General features: G+C 36.1%; 1 protein-coding gene across 9 annotated transcripts in view; it reads right to left on the bottom strand.

Annotated features, from left to right (window-relative positions):
• The window catches only part of CCDC132 (coiled-coil domain containing 132), a 99,810-nt gene that overhangs the window by 17,434 nt on the left and 55,029 nt on the right, over nt 1-27,347 (bottom strand). For 5 of the 9 annotated variants that reach the window (XM_010570136.1, XM_010570218.1, XM_010570477.1 and 2 more), the window contains exons 18-22: nt 27,016-27,192; nt 19,253-19,371; nt 17,647-17,753; nt 9,007-9,128; nt 5,002-5,082 (exon numbers count right to left, since the gene is read on the bottom strand). In XM_010570136.1, coding sequence (XP_010568438.1) covers nt 5,002-5,082; nt 9,007-9,128; nt 17,647-17,753; nt 19,253-19,371; nt 27,016-27,192 — 606 coding nt within the window. Of the gene's footprint in view, nt 1-5,001; nt 5,083-9,006; nt 9,129-17,646; nt 17,754-19,252; nt 19,372-25,243; nt 25,299-26,099; nt 26,233-27,015; nt 27,193-27,347 lie in introns of those variants that run through there. The other 4 variants (XM_010570302.1, XR_774548.1, XR_774551.1 and 1 more) reach the window with 4 other exon arrangements.

A 27,347-nucleotide genomic window follows, 5' to 3' on the forward strand; every position in this document is an offset into this window, starting at 1 on the left:
TTTGGCCAAACAAAACCTCACCAAGAATCACTGCTCACAGCTACCATTTCAGCAAGGAGCTTAGCTATATTGTTTAGGAGCAGCATCCTGTGCTAGGCACTGCCATGTCAAGTAACAAATTCCACAGCCTAGACTCGCCAGAGCTTGCCACTGGTACGCCAGACCACGACATAACAGGGTACAGATCCACATTAAGTAATGCAGGACTGTGCTGTGACATTTTAAGTAAAACTGAATCGCTTGTTTCTAGAACTGGGACTAGTATAACTGAACTGTACCATTCCACAGCATCAAAGGGTCAAAGCCAAAATGGGTTGGAAAGTCAGGCATAAAGAAAAAAACTGTTCCTCCCATTATTCCTTATCTTATTTGTACAGCTGAAAAATCTACATTTTACATCTCTGCACCATCAATCTCTAACCTACTCTGCCAGAATGGGGGAAGAGCCCAAAAGCTAAAGTAAAGACAGAATCAAAAATACATTAACCAATACTTCTTTATACCAGTGATTCCTTCCATCTACTCTTCTACACATTGCATTGCAATGCTTATATACTTTACCACAGTGATCTATTTTGTACTGCTGTAAGGCACTATAACAAACTTCATTCTAAATCTCAGTTTTACTTGAGCAAGCCAGTTTGCAATTAAATATTTATGAGTATTCCATGGTTATTTGCCCGCAAAATCTCACTTTTGGAAGCAGCAGTATCACTCAAGGCAGCTATGTGCACACACACAGGACATTCAAAAACAACATCTAGGTAATGGCAGTACCATGAATGAGTTACGTTTTGTGAAGATAAGGAAGCTGCTTAGAGACAGATAAAGCAAGGAATCAGAAGTAGAAATTTCCCTTCCGAATCACCAATTATCATAGATCACATCAATCTGATTGATGCCTTGTACCTATTTGGGGGCTTACTGGTCTCAGTGGACTAATACGAACATCGTTACTGTTGCAAAAACACATTCCTGTTAGAAATGACAAACACAAGGACCGAATGAGTGTAGGTATCTCTACATATCCCACTCAGGGGAACTGCCAGTGAGGAGTCATAGGCAGCTCAGAAACAGGCACTTGTTTCAATGTCTTTGGCCTAATCAAAACTGCACCTTAGCATTTTAAGTGAGGCTGAAACAAAAGAAATTCTTCCGCCCCTTTTCACTCTTCTCTTTCTGTGTTTTCCTTTTAATACATCCTGCTGGTATGAATCAAACACAGCTTGTAGGGTGCTATTTCCGGAGGATCCAAATTATTAGCTCTGAAGCTCCTGCACAGCTGAAATCTATTACTGAAGTTACTTTATACTAGCTGTGGAGAGTCCTGAACATGAAGTTCAGATACACATATGAAATTCAGTACAAAGTAGCCAAACAAATTTTTGAAAGTCATATTGTTCTCTTACCTCTCAGAAATGAAAGTGCACCCTAATCAACTTTAAAACAAATACACAAAGTGCTTGTATTTTTTTATACTTTCGAGTTAGCCTACAAGTATTTCCTTAAGGCAAAGACAAGTAGCTTAGACACAGAAAACTGGTTACTCAATCACTGTATGCTCCCAACACACTTCCACATAACTTACTATAAGAAAGCAAATAAAGACAGTTTCACTAATTGGTAGGCCCCTTTTATTTATTTTTAACTAAACCTATTTCATTTATAAATCAAAAGAAATTTCAGGCCATACTTAAACCAGTATCAGTATTAGCAGTGCAGAGATTAACAAAAGCCATAGCTGGACAAAACCTCATTACTGGTGTATTTATAACAGTTTTAAATAGGAAGCATATTTAAAGCAGTAGCACCTAAAGAACATACTTGCTCAATCTTGTGACATTTTAAGTTAAGTTGTAAAGAGTTAAGAGTAAGAGTCGTAAAGAGTTAAGTCCCTTCATCATTGTCATCATAAAAGTCGCTTCATTATTGTCATCATACGGAACATCCAAATCAAAAAAACCCCATCCAAATTACAAATATGGTTTTGTATCATAAATACGAGGAGGAGGGGCACTTTTACTTCCAACTGAAGTGGTAAGGTTCTTTTGTTTACTATAATTTTACTATTGTGTCAGTGTAGGAGCAGCATACGGACATTGAATAATACGTATCACAGATAAGGTGTCACATTATTGCCCTGGGGTGGAGTTAACATGACTGAACACATGTTCATATCTCAGCTATTTCCTGTACACAGTCTAAAACATTAATCTAAACTGCAGGGGGACTTGCTGCAGTTTATAAAGTACAGCTGGCTTTGCTATGAAGTATTAGATTGTGAAAAAGTGGAGATGTGATTCAGCTACAGTTGAACACTGCCTAGAGGGGACAAGGACCCTCCAGCAGAAGTAGGGGGTATGCGATGCATGAGGAGGGATGCAGGGAAGAGGAGAGGAAACACTTTAAATTGCTGCAGCCTTTTTCCTCAGTGGCCGTGAGTCAGAAACCCAACTCTTTGTCTCTAAGTGGTCCAAATGAAAACCAGGACAGTACTTCTTTCTCAATTATGATTGGTATACTGTAGGTACAGTACATATTCAAAGGGCAGACACTTCTTGCACTGTAATAATAGGGAAAAAGAAACTTAATAGAGCAGCTCCATAAGGAGCTACAGAGAATGCCTCCAATCGACCTCCATGCTCTTCACACTGAAGATGCTACAAAGATGCAAGAAAGAACTTTAAGTGCAGCTCAGCTTTACCTTGCCGAAGTAGAACATCCCCCCTTCCACTTTGCTTTTTTCTTCACAAAGGAAGCTTAAAATTCAGCTGAATAATAATAAAAGTAGTATCCTAAAAAGGTATCTGGTATAAACTAGATAGCATTAATTCAATCACAAACAGAAACTACAAAAAGTCTACAAAAAGCAGGAGAAGATGGCCTTTAAATCCTCAAATTATTCCTCTAACTCCTAACAAGAAATATAGAGTAAATAGGCCTTCATCCACTTGGTATCTCAAAAAAGGAATGGACAAAGTCCAAGAAGAAAGCTAGGAATGATCCAGTCTAAACTACTACAGAATCTTGACATAGATCATAGAGCTCAACCTTCGCAGGCACTGACAGCTTAGAGGAACTATTCTGATCTACATGAAATTCTGGCAGAGCCTTAGTCACAGATTTAGAACTATCAGATTCCGACTATCTTTATGAAAATAAAATATTGAAAGGTGCTGCCATAAGGAACTGAAATGCAACAGAAATTATAGCCCTTAATAAAGTTACCATGAATAGAAGACAATGCAAAAAAACAAAATTCCCAACAGGCCATGAGACTGAACCCCACAACACAAACATGAATATTTTCAGAAAGCAATTTACAATAATCTAAGATAAGAGAGGAGAATTTTGACAGCAGTCCAGAACAGTCCATACAATCATGAGAAATACCCATTTTATGACACAGTAAAGATTAATCTCTACTTTCACAAACTCTTAAAAATAAACAAACAATAAAAATACCCAGAAGACATTTTCTTCCTCATGAATCAAAAAGTAAGAAAATTTCCATTTATAGTTTAAGACCAGCCTAAGTTCACAAGATATTAATAAACCTCATGGAATGCCTTAAAGTTAACAGCAGTTAGCTAAGATTTCTTCCTCCTTTCAAATCTTACCTAGAACATAGCTATTAATTTCAATTGACACTAACATTATCTGTAACAGCACCATTAAATGACTGAGGAAGAAAAAGAAGGGCTATTATTCTTCCAATTTACTCCTAGAAATGATTTTTCAAACATTATTTTGACTCATGAAAAAAATTCAAGGCTGTAAAGCACTGTCAGGGACTGTGACTACAGAGTAAGTTTAAAAAATTCATTCCATAACTTGCCATTTTTCCATAATCTTTAACTGATTCATTTGCAAGATCTTCCTAGCATTATTTTTTCTTTTTTAATACACTGCCTTTGAGATGAATATCAATATGGCCAGCCTTCTTCTATTTTGTAGAGGCCTGGGGTTATTAGTTATCTTATGCTCCCTCTACTGACTCTATAAGAAATGGCCCCAAACCCCTTTATGAAGCTCGACTGAAAGAACAGTTTAGGATTCAATATAATACTTCAAGGAATTAAAAAGGCAAAAATACAATTCTACGGAGTGCCAAATGCTTGTGAAAGTCAGAGTAGAGCATCTGTCTTCTACTTCTTTCTAAGGTACAAGACTTAGAAAATAAATCCTCCCTGCAGCATCTGGGGTATTAACTACTACACAAGCCATTTATGATACTCTTAGGAAACATCTTCATAATGTTTCAAGGGGTTTATATTTAGGTGGAAAAAAAGAACTTCAAATCTCCATTTTTGCATAGTTCTTAACAATATTTCTTTATAAACTCTGCTGCTCAGTTGAATCCACAAAATCTATCTGAAGTCTCCTGTTTACCCTTTGTAATGTGATGTAAAGGACAGTAATCTACTACCAGTGTGACACAAGCAGCATATTTACTTTTCACATTTTGAAAATAACTCATGAAGTGCCCACTAGGATATAGTCTATAAAATATATCGGGGAAAATTCCCCACAATTCAGAAATGACTTAACAAAGGACTTAGTATACTACTTCTATTATCTTGCAGGGTGAATGATCTTCAGGATGGCTTAGTGTTTTGCTTTTCTTTTACTGAAGAAAAATGAGTCATCTATTGTGTTGGTTTGTTTTCTTTTTTATAAACCATCTCATTTAATAAGGATAATACTGGAATGTCTCTCTTTATTACATGAACCATAATACATTATAAGATTTAAATACACAATTCTGTTGTTAAATCTAGCAAAACCTATTGAACTAGTTTTGAGCACATTAGAAACAAGTGATTTCATACAATAATGATATTTATTTATATCATGATACGCCATGAAACTAAGCCTTTGTCATTACAGACACCGAATATGAAGAGAGTTAAAAATCGGAAAGCCACAATGAAATGCAATTCCTAAATTTCCTACACAGACCTCTATTCCACTGAGCATTAACAAAATTGAGGTACTTACCAGATCAATCAGACTCTCCTGGATTCTGTTCAGTGTGGTACGTAATCTGCTGCTGCTGAGGCCCAGTCCTGTTGATTCAAACTGGAAGAAATACATTCTATTTAAGTTGGGGAGGAAAAATTCATTGGTTTAAACTTTACAGTGATACAGCAATATTTCAGTTTGTAAACACTAGCTACAATTTACTTACATTAAAGTTTTAGCACATGATCACAACCATACAAAATGAAAAGAAAATCAACAGAGGTCACAGCACTCAGCACTGCACTAGTGTGAAGAATGACCTGAGTACCTTTCATGAAGATGACAGCTTACCATTCATACCAATAAGTAACCAGTATCCTTTATTGTTATAATACTGTATTTGGGTGCAGGACCCTGGATTTTCTCATTTGGGCCATGAGCAGAGAATGGTGCACCATGATGCCCCCACCGTGACATGCATGCACACCACACCCAAGCCAAATGGTCTTGACTTCTCTCTCAAGCTATAAAATTTCTTGCAATTCCTTATTAAATACCTAATCTGCATATGTAAAATTATATCCACTGATCTTTATAAAACAGTCATTATTACTTAACGCTTATAAAGATCTACCTGAGAAATGTGCCATCTTCATGCTCACGGCTCAGAGGTATTATGGGGCAGATGTTCAGCTGGGATAAATCAATATAGCTACACTTACTTCCTGGTAAATACAATGAATTACACCAGCTGAGGGTCTGATTTGACGTGCATAATTATTGTAGCTACTTATCCTCTACTTTCAATTCAAAAAACAAAGAACAAACTAACACAAAAAAGGAGGTGGAAATGGGACAGCTAAGAAACACACATTTATGTCAAGAATCTGTAAGTATTTGAATACAGTTCTGGTATGTGATTCACACCAAAAGGCAATTTACTGAACAATATTTAGAGCAGTGTTGCACGCTGTATTATTAGTCTTCCTTTCAGTGCACTAAATCAGGGAAGGAAGTGTTCAAGTTCATGTCATCTCCTCCGCTCCTTTTATATACAAAATGGTATAATTTGGGTCTCCGTTTACTGAATCTAACATTTCTAACTGAAGATGTCCATCTGCCCCAATTCTCCTACATATTCAATGAAATTACATCTGAGCTGAATTCCCACAGGAAGTACACTCTGCTGAAATCTAGAACCTGATCTAGGAGCCATAAATCATAATCTAGTGTCCATATTTGATAAAAAGAAGTGTTCATGGCTTTGTTTTTCCACAGGTGAAGTAAGCTTTTTCACAAAAATAATTTGTAATTTTCTTCACATTTTTACTGTAGAAATATCAGTTCTGAACTGCCTTTGATTTTGCAGGTATATGGGTGAAAAAGAAAATAACTTTTTTCCTTTAAGAAACACCCACTTAATTCTCCAAATTATCTTTTTTTCCTTGTTAACATCACATAGTAGTTTTTCAAGATATGGCCATAAGGACTGCAAATTCAAGACTGGCTATTCTCCCTGTTAAGGTAAGAACAAACAGAAAAAATACCCTTCTTAAAGAAAAAAAAACCACTAAGAAATGTATTTGCAAGTTTCAGCCATTAAATTTCATTTTAATAAATTTGCATCTGCACCATGCCACTAATTCTTTCTCTTCCTGTCCTTCAATTACTAACTTTCAATAGCTATCAGTAACTTTCACTTACTTATGCTATAATGATATATTTCTTTCTAAAAACAGGCAATTTCACATTTAAAACATATCTGAATGAAAAGGAATGTAAAAACAAACTTAAATTTCCATAAAACATTACATATTGAGAACTTCAGATTTATCAGGCAACCAGTTACAGCCTGAAATCAGAACTGTGCATCTGTATGTAAGGGAGGGGGAGGGGGGGGAACATGACAAACAAACAAACAAATAACCCCCCAAAAGACTGTTGCTCAGCATTTTTCCACAAGGACAGAAGCTCACGACTTCAAACAGAACATGTGACTCATCAGTACAACTGCTTTGCTTCATGGAAGTTTTTGCTATTTCTATATGCAAAATGGTATATATTTAAATTCCACAAATTGATGACCTATTAAGGCTAGTAAGCAGATCATTAGACAATTTACAGAATAATTTTACTCATCACCAATTCTACATAGCCCCTTAAAGTTAAAAAAAAAATAAATTTAAAAAAATTGTTTTCCATAACAATGGCCATTGGTTTACAAATTATTATAATGTCTTGTCAAAAAAAATTTAAACTCACCTTAAATATATTCTGCTAAGGAAGACTATTCTGTGACATGTTCATGAATGTCTTAAACTTTAGTGAGTAGATATTAAATATAGGCAATTCCTTTTAATTTCATGTTAGGTTGCTCCATAACTTGAGATAAGGAGGAAAGGCCTCCTTAACTTGCATCCCACAAATCACAAAGGTTTTGAAAGAGCAATTCTGGTTACAACGGTGTGCAACTTTTGGCAATGAAGAAAGCCAAATACTGACTACACATAGGATAACCATTCTAAAGAGGTCTGGAAAGAGCAATGACTTAGCATCATGACCAGACGTAGAATTCAACATGTATATCTTAAATCCTTGGTTTTCACTGAACTGGCAATGAACTCTGTACAATTAATCACACTCCTTACATGTGTACTAACTCACACATACAACAGAAGCACAATATTCACAAAGAATTTCAACCATTTAAGAAGTTATATTACCAGCATACTTTTAAGAATCCCATTTGATGCTATTTTGTAAATAAAAATAAAACAGGAACGCTCTTGGTCTAAGTCACATACCATCACCCATCTCTACTTTCTAAAGGTTTATAAACACTATGGGGAGTGAGGACATTTAAGCAGCATTACAAGAGGGTTTATTACATTCATAGACCCTTTGTAAGCATTATGCTTCCCATGGAAAAATCATCTATCAAAACAAAAATCAGGCACACTACAGAAACATCATAATTTTACCAGCCATCTGCTATAATGTTTACCTGCCTAGCACTGTGCTGTTCTCTGTTAGAAGTAGAGAGTGAGGAACTCTGTATGGGCTTTAAAAACACAAAATGGGAGGTGCAAAAAAATAAAAATAAATGCAACACAAGTTGAATACCAGAGCAGCTGACTAAGCCAATGGAAATAATTATCTTTACAAAAAACAAACAAACAAAAAAACCACCATGAAAAAACCACCCATCTTCTAAACACAAACAAACTGCAAGTACATTTGTCCTGCCAAAGAGAACAGCTCAAAACCATTTAGAACCATATGTTGAGTCTGAAAATCCATTACAATTTGCCAGCAGATGATGATGCATTTGGAACCCCACGATATTATTACTTGTGGAGTAATTTAGGGGCCACGAGAGGAGAAAATTGTTTTTACGCACAGCTATTCATAAATGCTTTAAGACAATTCTGTTTAAAGTTGATCTATGTTATGTACAGACATTGCCAACAAGCATTTATTTCAGCTACAAGATCACTCAAAAACCGCCTTGTTTTCATTAATGCAGTTAGTTTGACAGAAGAACAGTAGATATGAAAAAGCCTATTTCAAGCCTCTTGAGCCTGAGTTACTACTTAACTTTCATGGTCCCCTCTTCCTCTTCCTTTTGCTATTCTTATCTAAGTTAGGGAAACATATAGGAAAATTAAATCACCTCATACTCTCTAGTCTCCAAACCACCACCCTCCTTCTGCAGACTGCTCCGTTGCTCCCCACTTCCTGCCACTACTTTTAGGTATTTCATGTTGTGTTTCCTCCTTTTCAAAATACTGCTGGAAAAGAGAGTACAGAATCTATTTAAAACATAATAGGATTCATGTTCCAGTGATAATGATGCTCCCAGCACTTATTTACTTTATTGCTGATCTAATCAGCCTTTTCTTATTCCTACATTCGGATCCGTTCTGTTGCCACTAGTTTTTCTGGTGATTACATATTAGGTAGTATTTTAATTAAAGAAATCTCTGTATTCTCGTTGTGTGTGTACAGTGATACCTGGAAATGAATAATGTTTCCACCTACCGTGTCATTTCGGCCAAAAAATGTATAGACCGCATACAGATAGTAATCGAAGAGCTGGGACATAAAGTGGATCACATCAAACGCAATTGGTTTCAGAATATTCATCATCTGCATGTATTTCCCTTAAAAATTAAATACAGAAGATCAGTTTCCTCAGCACAAGTGCTACAAAAACAGTGCCGAGTTTGACAAACTCAAAACCAGCTTTACAAAGTTTATTATTTAGCCTTGCACATTGATTAAGAACAACTTAGTAATATTTTAGAGATTGGGAGATTTAAAAACAAAGTTAAATAAGATGACTAAGACACCACAAATGCCTCGAGACTTCTCCAAATGTGGATACTAATACATATCAAAATGCCTGGAACCATTCTTGGCCTTCCGGTACCAAATTCAAAATATACGACCTTCTGGATCCTCTGCAAGTTTCAGCTTCATTTAGCCAAAAAATAATAATCCCCTAAAATAGTGTCTGGCAAATGACATATAGAGCCACTGAAGATTTTACGCATTAGTGTGCGTTTATATACGCACATACGGATATTTTTCAAGATATAGAAAAGCACAGTATAAAAACGATAGGCCCAAAATTGGATTTCACCCAACAACTCTAGGAATAATTTTTTTTTGCATCAGTGACATAGCATTTCCTGCTCTCCTTCCTTTTTATCCTGAGGTAAGAAATGCAAATAGTTTTAAGATGTATGTCTGAAAAGTTTCTAGAGGGACAGATTGACAGAAAAGGAGGATGCCAGGACCCTGGCACATCCAAGGAGAAGAATAATTCCTTCTCTTCCTTCATATTCTCTGTTGTTGTGCATTTGACTTAGGAAAATAAAAATTTAAAGAATTAAAAAAACCCACATACCACAACTGGGGACCTTCATCTATATGTTAGCTGAGTCAAACTGATCACAGGATTTGGACTTGGAAAGAAATTTTTCCCTGCAGGTCTAGTTCACAGGGCCTTTAGTTTTTAGTTATTTCATTTTTCGCATAGGGCATGGCTCTTTTCATAGGGTCACACAAGCAAGCGTACTTAATGAAAACCCTCGTATTGCAGAGACCCTACATTTCCTGCTGGCTAGCTCAAAAATGACATACTGCTTGCCCTATTAGTGTCTTAAAAACATAAAGAATATATAATAAGCTTTGGATTATTATAGTAACAGACAGCAATTTTTGAACCAAAACGTAAATACAGTCCACCCAACATGTAGGATATAGCAGATCATTTAACAAATTGTCATATTCCGGACAAGTTTTGATGTGACAGGTTGGAAAAAAATTCCATGAGTGTGCTAAAATAATTTTTTTTTCCTGTAGTCAACACTGTTTTTCAAGTTAATGCTGTGTCCAAAGTAATTTACTAATCTATACAGAAAATGTTGTTTTAAGCAGAGAAATTGAATAACAAAGAAACTAAATTAGCTTTCAGTATCAAGGGGAGTTATTTGAATTTTTTAAAGCAATTACTTGTGTAGGTCAGTAAAGACAACATTAATCTGACAATTACATGATACAACTACATACATGGTAAAATGATATAGCACTATGGTAAGAATCAAGCAATAACCTGACATCACTACTTTCCAGGTTTCTATCTAACATAGACTCCCTGCTTGAATACTATGCATCCATGTCCCAGTTTGCTAACACACACAACCATATATTTTGTTATTTTTGGAGATTTGACACAGGTTACAATACTTAACATTTGGCAGTTTAACCCAATTGTTAATTCTATGCTTAATTATTAATGTTTCGACCCACAGCATTATGAACAAACTGAAAAGCAGACTTAAAAAATTCTATTTGTATTCCAAAAGGGAAAACCAAATGCAGCCAATTCCAGCACAGCCCAATATGGAAATTTTCAGATGTTTGGGAAAGGATGGTACCCTAATCAAAGCAGCTATCACCTTCGTATGTGCTATCCGAACATTCTGTATTGCCATAGGCTGATTTTTTCCACTTACTCTGTGATAAACACATTTTTAAACTCGCCTGCAATCCATACACGATATACGGGTGATGTGTCACATTCTGGACAGTTAGATTTCCAAGTATCTCTGCAGCTGGCGTAAATATTCAAGGTAATCTCTTGGGCAGTATCTTACACTTTTCCAAAGGGCTACACACCGTACACTGCCCAAGTACTGTCCCTATAAAAATCTTCTGATGCCAAGAACATTTCTCTATTACTACATCACTCAGCATCTTGACACAACAAGTGTTCCAAGAACATTTCCTCCTAGTTCCTCTCGCTAAGAGGACGCCAACTTTTAACTTCTATACATTGTTACTTAGTTGCACTAAAGTTCCTATTTTGGGTAAAAAAGGGGTATATGAGAACATTTCCAAACAGCACTAACAGCCCAAATCCACGCCATGCTAGAAACTTCCAGAAATACTTGAAAAAACCACTTAAGAGTTTCAGCAACTCAAAGTAGCTTAACTTTTTAGAGGCTCTCCATTAATACCCAAAACTGCTGAACATTTGCTAGGTTTCTTTTGAAGTATTATTTCCAGCTCTTCTTTCATCCTTAAAGACAGTAAGTAGAGAGTACTCTCTATCAGACTAACCTATATAAAACTGATCACTAAAACCAAAAAGGTAAATAAATACACAACCTCTTGAATAATACATATTTGAGTTTTAGTTTATCTGTGGTCATTAGTTAAATAATTTCCTAGGGAGTCTCACAATACCAGACATGCAGCTTCCTACCACATACATTAGGAGCTAAATCACCACTTTGAAGGAAAAAGTGGAAAGCCCATTGTAAATATATAATTTTGAAAGATTGTATGATTTAGGCTTTTTTAAGTCCCATGAGGTTCCATGCTGTTTGACCGATCACTTACTTCAGCTACAAGATTTCTGCTGTGAGATCTGTCATCACCATTATTATTATCTTAAAAGTTAATGAGTTTTCAAGCAAGCAAAGTATCAGAGTTTCCTCCCCAAAACTATTTACAACAAAAGCAAAAATGAGGCCCATCCTGACTTCGGCTGGGATAGAGTTAATTGTCTTCCTAGTAGCTGGTATAGTGCTATGTTTTGGGTTCAGTATGAGAAGAAAGTTGATAACACACTGATGTTTTCAGTTGTTGCTAAGTAGTGTTTAGACTAAGTCAAGGATTTTTCAGCTTCTCATGCCCAGCCAGCAAGAAGGCTGGAGGGGCACAAGAAGTTGGGAGGGGACACAGCCAGAGCAGCTGACCCAAACTGGCTAAAGGGATATTCCATAACATGTGACGTCATGTCTAGTATATAAACTGGAAGAGAGTGGGGCTGGGAGGAATCGCCGCTCACGGACTAACTGGGCATCGGTCAGCGGGTGGTGAGCAATTGCATTGTGCATCACTTGTATATTCCAATCCTTTTATTAATATTATTGTCGCTTTATTATTGTTATTATTATCATTATTAGTTTCTTCTTTTTTGTTCTATTAAACTGTTCTTATCTCAGCCCACAAGTTTTACTTTTTCTTTTCCTCCAATTCTCTCCCCCATCCCACTGGGTCGGGGGGGAAGTGAGTGAGCGGCTACGTGGTGCTTAGTTGCTGGGGTTAAACCATGACAAGGCCAAAAAAAGGCATTAAAAAACCCCAGCATTATTAATTAAAATAAGAAATCACCCAATCAATATATACAATGGCATAGTCATCAATTATTCTTGTTGATGTATAGGACCTAGGTCAAAATATTCCATACAAATTTAACACAGGTTCATTCTTCCTATACATTTTAAGCCAACACACAATGGCTTGACAGGAAAAAATTAACCTTATAAATTAATCTAATGGTTACTTTATACTGGAGACAGAGAAATAATTACCCGGTTTATTAACTTTAGTAAAACCAGATAAATTGAGCTGTTCACTTGAAATTCAAATTAAACAAAGTTATAGCAGGTCCCACTTCAGTTATACAAGGCAACTCATTTATGTAGTTTATAAATATTAAGCTACACTTTGTTTTATTCATCTATCCTCCATAGAAAGCATACAGCACACAGAAATAGTTCAAAATGGGTTATGAGCACCATTATACTCATTCAGTGAGTACTAGTACTTGCATAACATTCCTAAAAAGTGAGGCAACAATTTCCGTTACTTGATTGGGCAACTTAAATCTGCATCTTCATCTCACTCCCTTATTAAACCTAGATTCCTTTATTATTTGTTTTTAACTAAGATCAGGGAGCTGATCTAGATCTACTAGAAGTCATGCTGATGCAACATACAGTAGGCAGGAATATCAGTGACAAATTATAGCAGGGTCAAAAACCACTGAAGTACTCCCATTACTGCCACCAAAACAAACGTCTCTTAAAATACAGCCTTATTTTCAAGGAGCAGAACTTTAAAATAGAGTACAGGCTCTCTGTAGATAGGACACATCTATAGCGTCCCCTGTATTACATTAGGCCCCTGCTCATTTTTTGAGGTGCCACACCACTGGGCTTGCATATGCAATTCACTTTGTCCAACTTCATCTAAAAACTAGACCCTTAGCCCATACTGGTTGCCTAGATCTCCTGTGCAGAGGGCAAGCAGCACAAGACAAGTGCTAAGATATCTATGAGATGACATGCAGGCAAAGACATCCAGGACAGCCAACAAACTCTACCATCTTCTGGAGTTACCTACAGTTTTCTATTGATAATGAAGGGATTCTAGATAATCATCTCAGTTATACTACTTGAAATTAGTGTTAAGTACTGTGGCATTTTCCTATCCAAAAATCTGAAACAGTGCGAGACAAACTGAGCCTTCCATGGCATCAGCAGAGACTGCTGTTAAAAGATGGGCATGTTCCACAGCATTCCTGTCTGCAGGGGGAAAATCCAGGGCAGTGGATCATACCTGGATCTCCTACAACCTAGCATCCCGCACAGCCAAATCTGCCAAGCAACAACATGCTCATCTTCACGTTTAATAGGGATTCAAGAGACAAGAGGGGAGACAAGAAGGGAGGAAAAACTAATAAATCCAATAGTGTGTCTAAAGAGTGCTATCTTATTTGTTTCTTGTTTCTGTAGTCATTAACCACTAGTTAAAGAAATGTGTCTAATGCCCCTGGGGATGCTGCCTAGAAGTAGTGAATGAAATATTTGTATGCTAAGGCCAAAAGTCATGACAAAAGATGAAGGCATTTTCAACTTCTGTGGCAGAGGTGTAATATGCAGTTTATGTCTAAGAGAAACATGGTGCAAAAAAAATCTTGTTTCATTTATGATATCAAGTGGTAGGTATTCCTCAAAAAAAGATACAAAGTAAGGTAGAAGTGAGGCGGGGTCATTGCGTATTAGAAACATGAGAAACTGCAAAGAAACTAGAAGCAAAGAATGACTAGGACAAGGACAAAGGGCAAAACCAGACCTATATGCTCAGGAAGTTGCATTACGAGCTAGAAGTACCAAAAGTCTTGCCAAAACTAAATTTTTCAAAGATGGTAAAAATCAGGAGTTTTCCAATTACAGAAGACTAACAAAAGCAAACCAAACAGGGGGGGACGTGACAGGACAGAGATTGTAGACAAACAAGACAGCCCAAAAGCAAGAATGAATAGTTTGCCTTGATTTTCATTGGGGAAAATGATACTGACAGTGAGAAAAGTGAGGAGAACAGGAACAGGGTGACTAATAGCACTGAACTGGCCACCTTCAGCCACACTGAGAATGAGCTGGAAAAGACCTTAAAACAGTTAGGCTACAGGAGCGAAGGAATCAGGGCATAATAAAAAATGGACATGAAATCACCACTCAGGTAATCAGTGTAATAACCTGTATGTGCAATAAGCAGTTGAGACATGGGTTGTACCGCTATGACTGAAAAACAGCAAATAAAAACATATTCAAGAAGAGGGAAAACAGTCATCCAGGCAGCTATTGATCTATTGCTTTAATTTGTAGGATGCAGGACTTCAGATCTAGTTTTGAAGAAAGTACAGAAGTGACAGAAGCTGAAATACAGAGGCAAAATTAAGATAAAATAAATCATGGATCTACCAGAAGTGAACTGTACCAGACTAAGATACCTATTCTTGTTAGTGAACCTACATGATTTTCTAGACAAAGGACACAATACATTTCATCTACCTGGGATTTAGTGAAAGTATTAATTTAACAATATTGCACAGCAAACAAGTGAAGCTCGAGTTTTTTAAATGAGTAAGGGTTTAATAAAAGAGAAGACAGAATGGAGTGTGTTGAAAAGGGAGGTATCTGGAAAAGCTACTAGTAGAGTTCCCAGCAACTGGCATCGTCTTTAGTATTTTCATGAATGACACTGGCACAAAAATAAGAGTGTGATAATGGAAAAAAATAAGGAGGCACCATCAAAACAGAAAAGGATTGACATAATGTACAGGAGGAACTGGAGGACCTTGACGACTGCTGTAATAAAAATTGGATGAAATTCAGTAGTACAAAAAGTAAAGCTGTGCATTTGGGGACCAATTAATTAAAAACATGCATCTTTCTACTATAAACTAGCAGGTCATCCCTTGGAAAAAAACTGGGAAAGCAAAGGACCTGCTGGCTGTACAAGCTCATTACAGATGGAATGAACTGCCAGTACAACGAAGCTGTGAAAAATGCGAAGAGGTGCAAAAGGGAGACAACTTGTGACCAGGTTGCTGCGATACAACAGTGACACAACGGAGTGAAATTTCATGCAAAGTACTGCACATGATTTTGATAAGTTTGTAACAAGAGCAGAAAAAGAACTGGTAAGAAAGTAGGGGACTTAAGCTTCTGGCAGATAAATACAGAGGATATTAAAAAGCTTGGCACATTTCATTTAGCAAATCAAAGACTGAGAAGAAATAGGATTGCTTTCTTTAAAACAGCAGAGCAGTATGCATCAAAGAACAAGACAATCTGTTAAACCTAAAAGTTTATTTTGGCGTAAGATCAAGTGGGCAGAAAATAGGTGGACAATTTCTTATTTTATTTTTTTAACCGTTAGGTTGATAAGACTTCTGGAATAGAATTCCTATTAGATAGAGTGGTGGGAACAAAAACAGTAGTATTTTTAAGATGGAGCTCGAAACAAGCATATTTATAGGCAGTACTAAATGACATGTCTTCCTGTAGCAGGGGCTGCAGGAGGTCCCTTTCCAATTCCATGTTCCAAATAACGCTATTATCAGTCATTACAGAAACAATATAAAACAGCCCCAATAGCAGAAAAATTGAAAATTAAGCATAATTCCAGAAGGGGAAAAAAGCATATATATGAGCTTTGAAAGTAATGTTTAAGTTCAGGATTATGGCCAGAATGCACGAATCTAAAGACTCCTTATGTGAAATTGGAAAACTAGAACTACAGCTCCACCTACTCGCACACTGTGTTAGGACAAGGGGTCAGGGGCAGAGGTGGGGGAAGACCGGGTGGTTTGCATAAAGTGCCATGTGTGATTTCTAGATTGAATCCTAAAATTTCTTAGGGCAAAACTTTATACTGGAAGGTAGCAAATAAATCTCGCCAACCTAACTCACAGATCAATACCAGAAAAGTTATGACAGAATAATCTCAGTTCTTATTTCAGGTCTATATTGTAGATACTCCAAGAGGAAAAAAAATACCTGAAAAAAAGGTTTAGAAAACTAATTTCTGATTTATATGCTACCCTCTAAGACAGCAAAAAGGTACTAACCAGGTGTCAGGTAGTCTTTTAAAAACAGCTTACTCTGAAGTACCACAATCATTTCGAAGCACATAAACACTGAATACAAACTTCATTAGTATAATACATACAAAATTCCTCTCTTCTGCCTACCCTGATAACTTTAGGTAGTTACTTCCCCCTTCTCTGTAAACAAAATGAAAGTCAGTAGCAGAAAATTGCTATCATACAATTATCTAGATAATCAAATGGAAGTCATGATCACAAAAAATCAATCACATTACACCTAGAATTGAAGGGGGCTGTTTTCACAGAAAACTTTTGGCTAGAAAGGACCTCCAGGGGTCATCTAGTGCAACCTCCTGCTCAGAGCAGGTCTAAGGAGATGAGGTTGCTCAGGGGCTTGTCCAGTAATGTCTTGATCACCTCCAAGGATAGAGATTCCCTAAACTCCCTGGGGCTTACTAGGATGCATTCCAATTACTGAAATTAGCAGTACAGGAAGGCACTTTTCTTCTAGTTGTCTACTATGTAGTAAAAATAGTTATTCTGGGTGTAAGAATTTGAGTAATGAAAGGGCAAACCCCCCCCAATCTTTAAGTTCTTACTTTTGTAACTATACTACTTGAAAATGAAGCATTTAATCCACTAAGACACATTAGCAACATAAAACATTAATCTATTTCCTTTCTATCTTCACTGTTTTTATGCATTCAATATTTTAGACAAATAATCCACCATTATTGGTTAAAATCACTATATGCACGCAGATTAATTTTCAAAGTAAGAATAACTCACAAGATATAATCAAATTTGTCTAATTAAAAAATATTTTGGTTTAGTGCTTTATTTCTGTTCTATTAACATTTTCAAAAAGTGGCAATAGACCCCAACTAGGTATGTTTTTAAAAGCCTTAAAATCCATATTTGCTATAATCCAAAGATTTGCATTAAAATAAAAAACACATATAAAAAACTACAATTGTTCTACGTACCAACAAGCCTTATTACATTCAGCGTAGTGTTTGTTAGGATAGGTGCATTCACTTTATTGAGGTTATAATCTGATCTCTTTCTGCTCCTCAGAGTTTCTCGAGAAACACTTTAAAGAAAACAAAACAAAATACACCAAATGTGACTGCCTATTATATTCAAGGACATACAAATAAAATTTAGTAGAAAAGAACTCCTTCCTCCCCACTTCTTTCACATGACAGTATGTCTTCCAGCGCAGTATTTTATTTATGCCAAAGCGTAACTGGGTTAGGATTCTAACGTTTAGAGACACCTGGCTTAATTTACATAAAATTGTGCTAGAGAAAGGAGTTTCTGAATTGTAGTCCAAGTCTTGAGTTCTGCAGGCCTCTGTCTGGCCTCAGCAATCATTTTAAGCACTCTGACTCAAGTTCATAGTTCATGAAGTAAAGAAAATGAAAACAACACAAGTCACAACAAAACAGGGGCAGACTAGTAAGCTACAGCTGAAAATGACTGTCTGGAAATGGAAACAATTTTGAGGAAGATGAAACTAAAAAGACATTAATTTTTTCATAAACCATAGTCCTGCGAGAAGCAGGGATTTGCACTCAACGATCTTTATGGATCCCTTCCAACTCAAGATATTCTATGATTCTATAAGTGAAACCTTCTGCCAGCTGCTATACCTCAAAATGATATTCTTCCAAAAATTCAGAATGCTTCAATTTCACAGCACAAAGCTATGGACAGTGACTGTGGTTTGTTCCAAGTAATTTTTATCAATATCTCCATCACTTCTTTGAAATGAAGTAGTCCGTGTGATTCATCTTATGAAATCACGCTAACAGTATTTTATCCTGAAAAGTTATTTTGTAAAAAAACATTCCTCTGCTTTGACCCAAGTGATGGCTTTCTAGTTCTTCTGCAATCCTCTACATACAAATGTTAGCCTGCTTCACAAAGTCTGAATGGACATCTAAGTAGTACAGTGTCGTAGACAGAAATTTGTGTTTCAGATCCTTTTAAATGCTACAGAGTTCACTTTTGTTTATATGAATATATATAATATATATTTTTTTTTCAAAAGAGAATATGCATATTCACGTGTGTGTGTGTGTGCGTGTTTATTCTTAAAGCAAAAGAGAATTTAAAATCCCAAGTGACTGCCTTCAAGCTATGGTAGAATTTAATTTTTTTTTTAATCTGTAAAAGTTTACTGTAGTTCTGCAAAAGCAGAAGCTGAAGCCTCAAGCCGTTTGTAGACAAACAACTGCTTTTGACACAACAGAAACTATACATATGCACAAGAGCAGTTGTAGAAGAGTCTTCAGTTAACATCTAATGCTTGCTAATCAGTTCTCCACTACCTGCTTCAGAGAGCCTTCATCCTCCTTCAAAATCTTGCTTTCCAAAGTTTCTTTCTGCAATAATGATGAGCAGTTTAACATTCCTCCCCATTCCGGAGATCTAACTGGTGAGCCTTTCTAACTGTGCAGGTAGCATAAAGATTATTTGATTATTATTCCATTGTTGTAGAGTATAGATTAAACAGAAAATGAACTAATTAGAGTACTGAGATGAAAAGCAGGTAAATGAGACCAAGGACTCATACAGTTTACCTACCTTTTCACAGGGGCATCTCCTGTCTGCTCATCCACATAATCTCTTTTCAACTCTTCAGGAACATCACTGTCGCTATCATACTCTTGATATGCACTTTTTTCTTGTTCATCTGATTCATACTGTTAAGAAAAAAAAAATTACTGCCATTATTTTCCTTATAATATTGTCACTCATTTAACGTAGCATTTTGGTCACTTCTTGGCTTTTACCTTGATCAGGATACAAATAACTTTGCTGGTTGAAAGGCTGCTGACAATGTTCATTAAAAATGCAGCAGGCAAATTATACAAAGCTATTTGTAAGTGAATTTCTAAACAAACTTCTATTCTCAGATGTTGATTAAGAGTAAATATTTGCATCATCCTATTCCTCCCAGCTACTGATAATTTTTTTTGCTTTGTTGTTGCTGTATCGAGTACCCATGTATCTCAGCTTTTATTATTTGCTTTACAATATGGAAAAACAGTAATAAAACCTCAAAATTCATTCATATGGTGGCAATAAACCAAAGAAACCTGGCACTACACAATCTTTAATTATTAATGCAAGAAGGACTAAACTACTGCTTCGAAAAAATACTTATTTATACCATACACTTTATTTTAAAAAAAAAACAACCATCACCAAAAAACCAACTTGCAGTTGTTTGTAAAATTGATTTTAGTACACTACAAAAGAAATTTCTACTACGGAGTCAACCACTTAACCTGTTAAGAGACCAATGTGATTTTGACTAAGCATAAACACTTCAAGAATAATAAGCAGTCAAATGCTACTACAAAAATATAAGTATTTCTCATGGCTACTATTACCATGTATTTTTTTTTTCTCACTAATTTTTCTACACTTATTTTCTTCAGCTGTATGCTGTTCTATCTACATCAACAGCAAGAACAGTAACTTCATATATATCTGTATGTTCTGTACCTATAAACTTTGCACTGTACATGGAACAAACAAAAACTGCAGAGCAAGTAAAGAACAGGATTCTGCAACCCAAATTGATACACCTTTCCTCATAGAGGAAGACAAAAACTACAACAAAACCCAAAACCACAGCACACTATATTATTCTAAGAAACACTCTAATGAGATAACTCAATGGTATTGGTGGAATAAATCAGTGGGGGCTAGATTTAAAGGTTGGGTTTTTTCCCCTTGCTTTCTCAGAAAACTTGATTAGGTGTTTGGGAAATGCTTCTATTTATTTGCATGTGCTGGTTCTTGGGTTTGTTTTGTTTTGAAACATATGCCATCCTTTATCTAGTTAAAGGCCAAGATCCAAATATTTGAAATATTTATCTCATTATGAGAGAAACAATTCTTCTTTGATGGAAGAAAGCCTCATGCACCATTTGCTTCATTTGTCACAAATGCCACAAATTATTCCAGAATAACTCTATGAAAAATGTGCATGTGTAGATAAATTAACCATGTATACCTGCCTTGAGACTTCTTATACTGAGGAACATTTGATGTTAATTGCACCTTTTGAAGAATAAGAAGCTCAAGTAGTTACAGACAACTAGTGCCTCCAAACACTCAGCTGCATTTTTAATTTTTTGAAACTGTTTCACTGTTCAATTGCTGAATTGCATTTCAAAGATCGCAAGAGAATTATTTTCAATTCAAGGATGGAAGGTTTGAGCCTAACAAGTGATGTCTGGAAAAAAATGAGCAACACAGGCTACAGCACATATAATACAATATAGGATTTCCATGGTAGCCATGTATTATTATTTCTAGAGTATGAGTTACGTGGAGAAATACTATTCACAAATACAGATAATAAATGCTTTTTGTAATTATGAAGCTACACATACATATTAGAAGTGTACAACTGGGATTTATTTTTTTTAAACACCTCAAATTTGCAATCTTTTTTCACTCCAATTAAAAGCAATCTTTAATGTCAGTCTCTTTTTCAAGTGTTCTAGGTTGCTCTGTAGTATAGGTGCTTTAAACACTTCATAAATAGTGAAATAATTTTTTTCACAAAGTGAATTTCTTAACCCAGAAAAGATTAAAAGGAAAACAAATACTTGATGCTCTGGGATATAACCCTTTTTCCTGAACACCTACGCAGCTATCACAACATTAAGCATATCCATCAGGCTGCACAATGCACTTGCACTTGAAGAGAGTACACAATACTTTTCCTTTTAGCTTTTCCTTAACATGTTCACTGCTCCGAAGCCATTTTATCAAAGGAGTCAATAATGACATATGACAAACAAGGTCTGGTTCCAGGATCCTTAAGAAATGGCAGGGTTTTAAAGGATACAACCGTTCTCCAGAGGTGAAACCAAGGAAGATACACGAAAGTAATGCCAGTCTCTCAATCATCCAAAATTCACTAGGAAATATATTTTTTCAGTCATGCGTGGCAATTGCCGGCCCCAGCCCCAAGCTATGGAGGCTTTTAAAGCCTAGTACTATGAAAGCAGTATATTATAAAAGCAAGAGGCCCACAGTACAAACAAATTCAAAGCAAAAACAGCTCAGATAGAAAAAAACCCATAGTATGAGACACAGACTAAAAAGAAATGTTCTGATCATTAGCACTCACAAGCAAAATTTCTGCTTCATGAACATTTCAGACAAAGGAAACATATAACGAAAGCAGCAGTTTATTTCAAAAATTAGCTGAGTTCAGGTTTGATTAAGGACAAAGAATCATAGTTTAACTAACTTGGCTGGAATATTAGCATGGAAAATTACCACCACTTATTATGTATTAACATACAAAAAATGACATGCCAATTCAATTAAAATCCAGTGAAAATAAAATGATAAATTGACTACAAATTGTTAAGTACAATGCATATTGATATAGGAATCTGATGGTAGACATATTAACTGTCTTAACATTACAGTTTAAGAGAATTTTGAGAATTTTTTTTTTTTAACTTGGAAAAATACTTTACTAAGTCTCCTCAATCTAATACTATTAATGAGCTGGAAAAGTTATTTAATGACATAAAAATATCTGCATTTTAAAGTATGCAGTAAGTAACTAACAACTATTAAATAGTGACCTCAACCTGAAGACACCTTATAAATCCATTTTGAATATGCACAGTCTGCAGTAAAATTTTAAAGTGCTAAAAGGAATTCAGGTATCTCATAGCAATAATCAGTTCACAAGTGTTTAGGCAATCGGCCCAAACCCACAGGACGATGATAAGATTCATCAAAATTGAAGAGTGTTACAAAACTGTAAGTTAACTGTATTGCAACAAAGATATTTTACGGAGCTACAGAAAAAAGCATCTCATGGAAGCTCAAGATACAGAGCTGAGGTAACTGGACCCAGAGGCCTGTTTTCAGTTGCCCAGAGCTGCACCAACTAAGGAGTTAAAAAGACTTTAAAATTCTCAAAATAAGCTCTGACAGTTCTTACCATCCTACAGATCATTTGACAAGTAAATCAATTGCTTATGTCCTTGTCATGCCATTTCGTGAAATATCTGGAAACATGTCTGCATTCTCTGGAAACAAAATTTTGCAACCTCCATCTGAAATAATTTCAATTTTAAGTGCTAAAATGTGCCTCCACCTTAACTGGTCAGTCAAGAAACCAAAACCTAAAACCTTTGTAGAAATGTTATTGCACATTACCTAAGCAAGTTATTTCTGTTTCTATGTACAGGATAACCAAATAGGTGTAACTTTTTTCTTTTTTTTTTAAACCAAGAGTTCGTTCTATGTGTCAGTGCTTTGGAACAGCTGGTAAAGGAGAGAGGAGATGAAAAATATGAAAAGGGAAGGTAGGATGGTCACCTGGTCACCATACTTACTTGGGTCACAAGAAACCTTGGTTGTAATACCAGCCAGGTTAGATGTCCTGTACAACTACCAACAAGTTAGTTAACTTACCCTGTGCCTCAATTCTCTGTGTAAATGTGCATAATACTTCCCTGGCTCACAAATATTTTGGAAAGGATTTTATCCTTACAGTGACTGAGTTAACAGCCAAATACACTGATGAAAATCAAGTAAGTGCCGCCTTAGCATTGTTGAACACCCTCATCCACAGTCTCAGTATGATTCTTTACCTTCTTCAACATCTTTCAGTATTAAAAGCAGTTAGTTCCCATTTTCCAATGCATTAAAACTGAAGTTATCATATGAAATAAACCTGTTTATATACAGCATTGGTAGAAACATGTCAAACAAAGGAAATATTCACAACAACTGATTTCCACAAGGAGGGAAGAAAAATCAAAAGTATCATCCTCCATAATCAATTTTAAGTTACATTAGGCAAACGGAAACTTAACTTTGTATTTTAGTTTAAAAAAAAAAAAAGAAAAAAGATAGTTCTATACACTGTTCCTAAGTTCTCTCCATACTACTACATTTAAGGTTAAAAAGCCACTATTTTATAATATGAATGACTGTAAATCTAACCTATATTTCACAAGAAAAATGCATAATAAATCACATCATTGATATTTCACTTTTTCCACACAGAACATTCTGTCCCTCTGGTGTTAGAGGAAAGCCAAAGTTCATTATAGCTCCTCACCAGGCACAAAATCAGATTTTACAAATTTAAAATATATTAAGCTTTCACTAATAAAGAACACTAAATTGGCACACAGCTTTAAAAAAAGAGGACAGTACAGCCAGCCTTGAAAGTCCCTGACAATGTGCAAGCCTACCAAATGGGACACTGTTCAAAATTAAAGACGGGGAAACCACAACATGGACTTTGCTACACGTGTGACACATCAGCCTATTGGTAATTGATGGGATCATGACTCCCTCTAGCTTATTTTACCAGAACCACAGCCTGCCACTGCTGAACCGCTGAGGCAGCCGCTCTCAGCCCCACCAGAGAAGGCATAGGGCATCCTGGCAGTGATTTACTAGAATGCCATCTCCACCACGGTGCTTGCAGTGATCGCAGCACCTACGTGCAAAGAATGGGGCAATCCCTTAGCAACGAACTAATCCTTACTGTTTTAACTAGCTTCAGCTCTGGCTGGGATTAAGCCTCACACACCTTCAAAAAAGAGACAGCAGTGAACAACCAATATATGAGCAGTAACCTTTACATACAGAAAGACTTTTTCCAATGGCTAGAGACAAATTCAGAATAAAGAGACGTTTTTAGCCAGGATGATTAGATGGTCAAATTCATTGACTCCCTGTGGTAATAAGGCAACAAAGATAACAGATAACTACCTGGATAAGGATATTACTCCATTACGATAAAGAACATCATTCTGGAGTGAAGGTGGCTTTCTTGCCTTTTTCTCAAGAGAATACTGGAAGGAATAAAGGAAAACCATCCCACACATTTACGTTTTGTAACTTATGCAGGTTACAAAGTGTCCCAGTAAGACTTGCAGGACCAATTAACCTCTCACAGGCCTGCAGTGTCTGTGCTAACCACTACCAGAAGCAGGATGCTGTAAGAGAACCACCACTGGTCTCACATAATATGACAATTCCTGTGTAACTGTCACTGCATGCAGACTTTGTACTTGAAACACTGTATTTGTACAGAAAGCGAAAGCTTTTTTTTTCTTTTAAGCTCTATTAATCCTCCAAATAGGTTCTTCATTGGAGAACAGGGGAAAAAAAAAAATACAGCTGAAGACCGAAGAGAGTATTACTGATAGCAGTCTGCTTGGCAGCAGTGTGATGCTTCAGGCTGGCAAGAGCCAACAAAACAGTATCTCCAACAGGTTCATCAGCATTTGCTACCTAACTTTTTCATCAAATGATTTCATGATTATAGAAGCAAAAGCTTAGTCCAGAGGAAGCTGATGTCATTTAAATTTTACTTGAGCTAGGAGAAACAGATTCTGAAGGGTAAAATGTTAAAATTGGGAAGAATGAAGCAGCTCTGTTCTAACTTGTGTGCAAAGTTTTCATATCTCACACAAGTGTGAAGACAGAAAGAAAATTCCTCAACATATCCATAGTCAAGAAATGAAGACAATTCTAGCCTTCTACAAGTCTAAGTATTCTGCTTACAAGTCACTGCACAAAAATATGGGGACAGTGTCTGCATTCATTTGCCAGCAGCAACCTGTAAGGAATCAGAGGAGATGGAAATCACGTTCCAACAATTACTCTTTTTTATTATTAAGATGTTATCCAGTCTCAGTAGCTCCAGTTAACATCATCTTTGTAAAATAATTTCACACCTTCCTAATTATTCTACATGCAAATGGTTGCAAAAAATATCCTGCAATATTTGAGATGTATTTCTGCACTCACAGTGCATGTCATGATGGCTCTATACATTTGTTACAGAGTCAAACCTTCAGAAGAAAGGTGTCTTGGGGTAAAAAAAAAAACAACCAAGAACCAAACAACCCCCAAAGTTAAGTTAATTTTCTAGTCCTTCAAAAAAATCTTCTAAAAAGCAAAACTACTCACAAACATATACAAAAGTCTGAAATGAACTTTTCAGTAGAGGGAGATTTCATTTTGAAAACTTCAAGAGTACTCTTGGTATCATCACTAATCCTTATTTCACTAAGGATCATTTTAGCAAATATCTACCAAATGGTTGCCCAGATTCCCCAAAAGCTTTGTTTCAGAATGGGTTTCTACAAAGTACCATGGAATTCTGCAGTTTTCAGCACGCCCTGCAGTGCATTCTTCTTTGCTTAACACACTCATTTGGAGTCTACATGTAAGTCTAACAGTAATAACCATGCAACTCTTCTCAGCTTGCTGATATGAAAAAGGCAGGACATATATTCTGCTCTATTACTTGACAGAAGGAAGAACTACCACCAGGAAACTGGCTTTTGAGCAGCTTCCTTTAAGCACAATGCAACAATATTTTATGCCAATCAACTGTACTTTCTCTTCAACTGACACAGTAGGAAAGAGATTGCAGCATTGCCCACAGAAGGCAAGGCACTGCAGCATCACACTCAGGTGTGTCAGATACAGATCAAGCTGCTCAAGCTGCTCTGCAACTCAAGTTCCACAGGGAATACAAGAGGAAGCTGAAAATGAGAAAGCCATTAGTGTGATGGCTGGATTAACTAACCTTAAACAAAAAACTAAACCCAACCTTATCACAAAAAAAAAGCCCAAGAAAACATTATTCAAAGGGATAAACAAGAGCAAAAGCTGTAACAAAAATATGCTAATGTAGTATTTACGAGAATGGTACGAAGTTTTACATTAAAATATATTTGACACTGCTAGATTTTGACAGCATTCTGAAAAAAAATACACAAAGTTATTTTTCAGTTTTATAGTAGATCCCACCGTAAAGCAGATGTCCTGAGCACTTGAATTACAATTAAAAACTGCCTAACAAACATCAGATAATCCATCACAAATCACGTAGGTGTGAACAAATACAACGGAAGGAGCAACCCACAGTGATTCTTTCCTGAGAAGCCAGAAAGCCAGTCCTAAAATGACAAAATTGCTTCCACAAAGAAAGCTAATTTAAACCCCTGGAAAAATACTAATTTAGGTCAAACATGTATTGCTAGCCTTCAGAAACACTTGACTGCAGCAGAAAAAAAAAAAAATAAATTGATCCACTGCAAAACAAATTGAACTTTAAACAGGATGCCTGGCTCTCTGGCATGGTTAAAAGCAAAGCAACCAAAGCAACCTACCTAATTAAAGAAGTGGCTTGTGATTTTACACAGTACTGCAGTTAACTGATCCTTGTACTAAGACATTTTGCCACCACTGATACACAAAATAAATCATCATTTACTGAGAGCAAGATTTGCTTTTCCTTTTTTTTTTCCTGAAATACTCCATACCCCATTGGAAGCTAGCACGTCTTCTGTCTCATCATCTTTGCTGTCGGCCTGAATTTCAAATGGGTTTCCTCCATTACAGTACTGCTCAAATAACGTTACTGTTGTTGAAATTGCTGAAGCAGGCTGTTTACTAGGTGACACAGATGGGGAACGTGACTGCTCCATGAACTTAAATTCCTATTAATAGAAATAAAGTACAATTTTAATCACCAACAAGACAGTTTCCGTATTATTATGACTCCAGTTCCATAAAAACAGAGCATAACAACAAACTTGTGGACAATTAACCTGATACAAAAAACTTTCAGCCAAAGCTTGCGGCCTATTTAAAC

The sequence above is a fragment of the Haliaeetus leucocephalus genome, unplaced genomic scaffold (genome assembly GCF_000737465.1).
Source record: "Haliaeetus leucocephalus isolate CR32 unplaced genomic scaffold, Haliaeetus_leucocephalus-4.0 Scaffold0, whole genome shotgun sequence".
NCBI lineage: Eukaryota > Metazoa > Chordata > Aves > Accipitriformes > Accipitridae > Haliaeetus > Haliaeetus leucocephalus.